This window comes from Diospyros lotus, chromosome 6 (genome assembly GCF_014633365.1).
Source record: "Diospyros lotus cultivar Yz01 chromosome 6, ASM1463336v1, whole genome shotgun sequence".
NCBI lineage: Eukaryota > Viridiplantae > Streptophyta > Magnoliopsida > Ericales > Ebenaceae > Diospyros > Diospyros lotus.
This window is the reverse complement of record NC_068343.1, coordinates 41,035,858-41,044,293: the sequence shown is the minus strand read 5'-3', so window position 1 is coordinate 41,044,293 and position 8,436 is coordinate 41,035,858. Positions and strand designations below refer to the sequence as shown.

The 8,436-nt window shown below is 43.9% G+C and overlaps 1 protein-coding gene across 1 annotated transcript; it reads left to right on the top strand.

Moving 5' to 3' along the window:
- Window positions 1-6,362: 6,362 nt before the first annotated feature.
- On the top strand, window positions 6,363-8,198 carry LOC127804524 (uncharacterized). Its single transcript, XM_052341397.1, has one exon. The coding sequence runs from the start codon at window positions 6,363-6,365 to the stop codon at window positions 8,196-8,198; it is 1,836 nt and encodes a 611-aa protein (XP_052197357.1).
- Window positions 8,199-8,436: the final 238 nt, after the last annotated feature.

The window sequence follows — 8,436 nt, the reverse complement described above, 5'->3', positions numbered from 1 at the left end:
AATGCCTCTAAATCCTCAACCAAGCACCATAGGAAATCATCCACCTTGGAGCGATCATTGTGGCCAAATAATAACACCTCCACCACGGCAAGGTAACCTAACTTAAGGGCATCACCTGGGTCCAATTCTTGTCTAAATCATAGTAGTTCCTTTATGTTCTCCCCAGTCACAACCTCTCGCTGTTTAGGAAATAGGCGTGCCCGCATATTACCATCCCCAATAGGCTTTTCTTCCAAGATACACCTGTCAATAGCACCAAATCGGAGTCTAGTGATGAGAATGAACTTTTGTTTACCATATCTATAGATCTGGCCTCCAATCTTTAACCATTTTTCATCTTTCCTGGCAACGGAAAATGTAACCTCCCTAAGTAGCACTTGATGGATCAACTGTGGTGTACTTATTTGCCTGAATAGGGGAATTTGTAGGAAATGTCCTAGTGGTCCCTACTCAAATTTGTCGAACACACCATAATCGCGTAAAGCATCGCGAATTGGATGAAGCTGGTTGATCCTGTAGTGTGTTGTCAGCTTTGCATCAAGCGGTAGTTCTCAGAGAGAATGAACATAGGTAAATTGCTTGGTCTGCCTTGCATACATCTGTAGACAAAAGTAAAAACTATCTCAACTTATAATTATTAAAATGCATATTTAAATAAAAATTCAACCCTATCAATATGCACATTGGATAAAGCAAAGTAAAGCGTAAGCAGTAGCAAAATTTTAGCAATAATTCAATACTACTCTATCAATAATTCAATAATTACATGTCCTTTTATGCCAAAATTTTTATAAATATTGTTTTGACTACACACATTGTACTGTTTGTAGTGTTTTCACTTTTTTAGATAGGTCAACCTCCTGGTAGAAGGATTACTTATCTAAAAGGATTTTAATAAAATAAAATTTTGGAAACTATTAATCTCAAACAAAACATTAATCTCACTGATGATTGTGTGTGGTGTTGTTTGATTGCCAATATTATTCTGAAATATAATTAAACAATGAAAACATAATGTGGAAATATGAAATCAAGCAACATATTTGCTCTTTTAAAGCCTACCAGACTCGATTGCCCTAATCGGTCCGATCGGATTATATATACCAACACGGACCGATCGGTCCCTATTAATCGTACTCAATAAGGTAATCCAATCTGACATGACTCCAAAATATAATATTCATCCTAAGTTATTTTATTCAAAATATAATATTTATCCTTAGTCTATGGAAACACTTAGGGTTTGATTATGAATTTTTAATCAAACAAAACATTAATCACATAGTCCATGATTGTGTGTAGCGTTGCTTGAATTAACAATTTTATTCAAAAATATAACTAAAACTATCGAAACAAAATGAGAGGGAAGCTAGCGACATATTTGATATATCGGACTTGATGGCAATATCAGGTCTGATCGAACTTGATGAACCAGACTGGATCAGGCGATCGACTCCGATAATACTCCTAATTTTCATGAACAAATTTTGTTCAAAATATGAAAATAAAACAATCAAAACAAGAGTTCGGACCCAGCAAAACATAAATTTTGGTGGAATGGACTCTAATCAATCGATCGAGTCTAAGAACTTTCATTTCAGTTATTTCATTCAAAACATACAATTCAAGCTATAAAAAAATCATCTCAAACAAGTCCATAACAACTAGTATAGAAAAACATATGGCCTTATCTGTAAGGCCTCGTTTTCTCGGGCGTGTTAATTCTTGGGATAATTCTGGGACGATGAATTTTTTCCTTTCCAACTAATACTAAATCGCAACATTCCTCGCATCCATCCCAAAATTTCCATACATATTATCTCTAAAGAGAGAATCATCCTATACATCAAACGCGGAAGATAGAATCGAACCTGACATCTTACTTTAACATTAATACATAACGTACGTCCTCGATTAACATCAACCCTAAATAGGGTTCTACATCATCATTAACCATAAGGTTTGATGTACCCGAAAAAACGAGGCAGGTAAAGCGGAGCCGAGGAAGCAAAAAAGGCCTTCTTGGCCTAGCCAAGGGGAAAGCCACTCGGCATAGTCGAGTGGCCTCCCCCACTCGGCCTAGTCGAGTGGCCAAGGCCACTTGGCCTGACCGAGTGGCTAAGGCCACTCGCAGCAACCGAGTGGCCTAGGCCACTCGGCAACCCCCCACTCGGCACAACCGAGTGGGGGGCCACTCGGCCCTACCGAGTGAGGGCCACTCGGCCATGCTGAGTGGCCCACATCTCACTCGGCCTAGCCGAGTGGGGTCCACTCGGCTAGGTCGAGAGACCCCCACTCGAGTGATGACCGAGTGAGCGGTCACCCGACACCTTACCTGGTGACCCATTGTGATCGAAGATTCAGCCCATGGCCACCCTCTTGACTAAACAAATGGGCCCCAAAAATTCTGAAAACGAGCCCCGAGATCCCCGCCGAAAATATCGCGAGATCTCTCTCTCTCCTCCACTATAAATATAAGACCCGACTTTCATCACAGGTACGCTATTTTGAGCAATTGAAGTACGATTTTCCATTTTCTCTCGAGATCTAACTTAAGCATCGGAGGGTTTGCGCGGGGACCCCTACCCGCGCCCTAACGGTGCTCTCGTTTTGTAGGCCTCTCGTCACCAGCAAGGCCTCTCGTCATCAGCAAGGCCTCCCGTCATCCCGAGGCCTCTCGTCATCCCGAGGCCACTCGTCATCATCAAGGCCTTTCGTCACCAGTAAGGCCTCTCGTCACCAGCAAGGCCTCTCGTCACAAGCAAGGCCTCTCGTCATCAGCAAGGCCTCTTGTCATCCCGAGGCCTCTCGTCATCCCGAGGCCTCTCGTCATCTCGAGGTCTCTCGTCATCCTCAAGGCCACCAGATCACTTTTAGCCACAAGATCATTTTGAGGCTACCAGATCATCAGCCCAAAAGACCATCAGCCCACAAGATCATCAGCTCAACCAACCATCAGCTCTGTCGGTTTATTAGGCTCGGAATTCCATCAGATCCAATTCCTCGTCCAGATCCTCATCAGTGAAGGCACAACTCCCGAGACTCTTGCGTCTGTCCGCAATTAAAAATAAATTATTATATTTTGGCAACAACAATTGGCGCCGTCTGTGGGAAACGCAAGACAAAAAGTCAACTCAAGAATGGCAAACACCCGTGGACATCTACGAACTCTTTCTCAAGGTGTAGAAACACGTCTACCGCCACGGAACTCTCAACAACAGGGAGCGCCTCCTCCCCCTCATAATGCTCAAACCGAAGGAGATGATCGCTCCATAACTCCCAGCCCACAGGTGGGGAACCAATCAGTCCCACCACCACTACTTATCGGCTCAAGGCCATCTCCTACTGATCAAGCTGGGGCTTCACGACAGCCATCACGCACGGTACCGTGGGAAGAGTATGAAGCACTGAGACAACAACACGTTGAGGGCATGCAAGCACTTCGAGACATGGCTAGTATCCTCCAAGGTATGATGCCTGTAGGGACATTACCTGATACTCTGAAAAAGTTTATACCATCCCCAAAACCTCAAACCGAGGTAGGGGCCGATTCCTACCAAGAAGCCACTCCCGATTCTCATTCTCGATCTACGCCTAGACGAGAGGGCAGGCCTAGGTCACCACCTCGAAGAAAGAACCCTCATTCCGTACCTTGAAGAAATGAAAACCCAGAATGGAAAACAGAACCAGAAGCCCTCAAAGACGGAGGTATCATGAAACAGTAGCCAGTACGCCAACAAGACATGACAATCAGACAACAGCTACTATGAGGGATGATATGAAAAGAGTAGTAGAAGAAGTGCTAGAGCGGAAAAAGTTGATCCCTACAAAAGAGCACCAACGAAGAAAAAGTCCTTTTACGACAGATATATTGGAGAGACCGCTGCCTCGAAAATTCAAAATGCCAAATCACCCTCTACTCAGGAAAAGACGACCCATATGATCATGTTCAGAACTATGAGTCACTGATGATATTGCATTGATGGGATGACGACATAATGTGCCGAGCATTTTCCTTGACACTGTCAGGACATGCTCGAACATGGTTTAACAACCTTCCAGAAGCCTCTATTTCCTCATTTGGACATCTTAGGACAGAGTTTACCAAAGCTTTTGTGATTAACAGTCGAAGGAAAAAGGATGCCACCTATTTGCTCAGTATACGACAAGGGAACAAGGAATCCTTACAACAATTTGTGGATAGATTCCGTAATGCCACCCTTGAAATCCCTGACTTGCCGGCCCAAGTAGCAGTATCAGCTATGCTCCAAGGGGTGCGCCTCGCCTCTCTCCAAGAATCACTTTCTTTAGACCCTCCAATGTCCTCGGCCGATCTATTTGTCAGAGCAAACAGGTATATCCTCCACACTGAAATTATGAGGAATGTGGCAGGGAATGAGGACAAAGAAAAGAAGAGAAAGGAGTGAGAAGGGGAAGAAGAGTCTATCTGACGACAAGAAAGGGTTAGGCGTCCGGATGTACCTAAACCTCACTTTAATCATTATACTCGGCTTTTACAACCCCGATCAACTATATTAGCTGCAATCGAGGGAGAAGGACTCCTTAAACTACCCCTCAGAGTTGACCGACCTATGGGGAAAAATCAAGGAGAGTATTGCAGATATCACCGAACTCGAGGACATTCCACTGATCATTGCCGAGAATTGAAGAACCAGATTGAGATGCTCATCTGTGAGGGGCACTTGCAAAGATATGTGAGAAATGAGGAAGAAGAAAACAGGAAACCCCGGCAAAGGGAAGACAGGCGTGATGGGCATGAAAGGCCAAACCCAAGGCAACAAGAGATAGGAAGAGATCATCGGCAAGATACTCGTGTAGACAATGAGCCGACTCAACAGGCCATTCACGTTATTTCAGGGGGGAAAACCCTAGGTGGAGACACATCAGCCTCCCGAAAGGCATACGCACGTCAAGCCTACCAAGTTAACTCAGTGATGGAAGTAAGAGATGATGAAGAGCCAATCACCTTTGCCCCAACTGATCGAGGTGATATAATACTCCCACATGATGATCCCATGGTTATCTCAGCAGTCGTAGCTAAGCACCCCATCAGCAGAATTTTAGTGGACAGTGGCAGTTCTGTCAATCTGATTTACTGGAACTGTTTTGAACAAATGCATTTATCCCATGATTGATTAAGGAAAGTATCCTCACCTCTGTATAGCTTTACTGGAGAAGCAGTACCAGTTGCAGGATCTATTCAATTACCTATCACGTTAGGTGAAGACCCCCAACTTGTAACTCGACAAGCGAATTTTATGGTGGTTAAAACTTCCTCGGCGGCATACAATATGATCTTGGGACGCCCATTACTCAACGATCTGAGGGCCGTGGTATCCTCATGCTATCTATTGATGAAATTCCCCACACCCGCTGGGGTGGGACAGGTTAGGGGAGATTAAAAGAAAGCACGAACTTGCTATGTATCGTCTACAAAAGGGAAAAGAGCTGAAGAAACCTTATCCATAGCCGAGAAAGCCATACATAAATCCTTGGAGGAAGGAGCTGCACGTAAACCTCAACCTGTTGAAGAATTAGAAGTAATACACCTAAGTGAATCAGATTATGAGAAAGTGGCGTATGTGGGATCCCAACTTCCAAAACGTGTGAAAGAAGAAATCACCAGATGCCTGCGAGAAAATTCAGACGTGTTTGCTTAGAAATTGAAGGATATGCCAGGGATCAGTCCCGAAGTAATATGCCACCACTTGAATGTGGATCCCCACTTCAAGCCAGTTCGACAAAAGAAGCGAAACATTACCCCTGATAGGCTACATGTGCTAGAAGAGGAAGTTGACAAATTGCTAAAAGCAGGATTCATTCGAGAAGTATTGTATCCAGAATGGTTGGCCAATGTTGTTATGGTCCCAAAACCTAATGGAAAATGGCGTGTTTGTGTGGATTTCACCAATCTCAATAAGGCGTGCCCCAAAGACTCCTACCCGCTACCACGGATCAACCGCCTCGTGGATGAAACATCTGGATACCAGTTTTTAAGCTTTTTGGATGCATTCTCAGGGTACCATGAAATAAGGATGTACCCTCCAGACCAGGAAAAGACGTCATTCATCACTGAAAAGGGGACATACTGCTACCAGGTCATGCCTTTTGGACTTAAGAATGCCGGAGCCACTTATTAGCGCATGGTGAATAAGGTCTTTAAAAAACTGCTGGGCGACACAATGGAAGCCTATGTTGACGACATGATAGTGAAAAGTCGAGAGAATGAATCCCATGTAGAAAAGCTAATGCGGGTGCTTGGGGTCTTTAGGCAATACAACATGTGGTTAAATCCAGCGAAGTGTGCATTTGGAGTATAGTTTGGAAAATTCTTAGGATACATGATCACACAAAGAGGAATCGAGGCGAACCCTGAGAAAATTCAAGCAATATTGGATATGGAACCACCCACGTCAACTAAAGAAGTTCAGCGATTGACAGGGCAAATGGCAACTCTGGGACGTTTTCTCTCCAAGTCAGCCGAAAGGGAGCTACCCTTCTTACGAACACTAAGAGCAGGAAAAAAATTTGAGTGGACAGAACAGTGTCAAAAATCATTCGAAGCGTTGAAAGAATATTTGAAAGGAGTTCCCCTATTAACACGACCAAAGACTGGAGAGACGTTGTACTTATACTTGGGGGTCCGTGATGAAGCCATCAGTGTAGTATTAATCAGGAAAGAAGGACCGGTGGATCGACCAATATATTATGTCAGCAAGGTATTACAAGGCCCCGAGACGCGTTATCCCGTGGCGGAGAAAATGGCATTGGCCCTGCTAAATGCATCCAGAAAGTTGAGGCCATACTTCCAGGCTCATTCGATTATCGTACTTACAGATCAACCTTTACGAAGTATTTTACAAAAACCCGAATGTTCTGGTCGCCTTACCAAATGGTCCATTGAGTTAAGCGAATATGATATCCAATATCAACCTCGACAAGCCATAAAAGGACAGGCACTAGCTGACTTTATTGTGGAATGCACTCACTCCAGCAAAGTAGGAGAAAATGAGCAGGCAGTATGGTTGTTATTTGTTGATGGAGCATCTGGTTCACAAGGAAGCGGAGCTGGAATAGTACTAGTATCCCCTGAAGGAGACACGTTGGAATATTCTCTGCGATTTTCTTTTTCAAGTACCAACAATGTGGCTGAGTATGAAGCCTTAATCGCCGGAATGAGGATAGCAAAGAAATTGAAGGTAACACGATTGGTTGCCCATAGTGATTCTCAGTTAATTATGCAGCAGTTTCAGGGACAATTTGAAACCAGGGAACAAATAATGGCTCAGTACTTGCATAAAGTCAAAGACCTAGCCCAAACATTCCAGAGCTTCCAATTAACACAAATAAACAGATCCCTTAATGGGCACGCTGATGCTTTATCTAAATTAGCATCCACTAGAGAGATAACAGGAAGAGCAGTATTTGTGGAAATGCTACACCATCCGAGTATCGAAGAAAAAGAAGTATCATGCATTGAGACGGGGACAGACTGGAGATCGCCCTTCTATCGTTATCTCACTAACAATGAATTACCAAACGATCCACAAGAAACGAGAAGGCTTAAGATGCGGGCTTCAAGATTTACTATCATAGATGGGATATTATATAAGCGAGCTTACACTACACCTCTTCTCAAATGCTTAGGCCCTCAAGAGGCCGAATATATCCTAGCAGAAACTCATAGTGGAATGTGTGGAGAACATCTGGGAGCAAGAGCTCTGGCGACCAAAATATTAAGAGCTGGTTTCTTTTGGCCCACACTAAGGTCAGACGCGCTAAAGAAAGTCAAGTCAAGTGACAAATGCCAACGACATGCTCCAGTCCAATCTGCTCCAATATCCCAGCTGCAGCCTGCGTTCCAACCTATACCCTTCGCTCAGTGGGGCTTGGATATTTTGGGACCTTTCCCTCAAGCACCCAGGCAAAGGAAATTTTTAATAGTAGCTACTGACTATTTCACCAAATGGATTGAAGTTGAGCCATTAGCCACCATTACAGCACGAAAAGTAGAGGCAATGGTATGGAAAGACATTATTTGCCGGTTTGGAATACCCAGAATCATCGTCACGGATCATGGGAAACAATTCGATTATGACTCTTTTAGAAAATTTTGTGATAATCTAGGGATTCAACTAAGGTTCGCCTCGGTGGCGTACCCCCAAGCCAATGGATAAGCTGAGGTCAGTAATCGAACCATATTACATGGCTTAAAAACTCGACTTGAAGGAGCCAGAGGCACATGGGCAGATGAGCTACCCACCATTTTATGGGCTTATCGGACTACTAGTCGAGTCGCTACCGGAGAAACTCCATTCAATCTTGTATATGGGATAGAGGCCTTAATCCCCATAGAAATTTCAGCGAAGTCCCCAAGGTTAATGGCATATGAAGAAGAGGATGGTGTAAGGAATT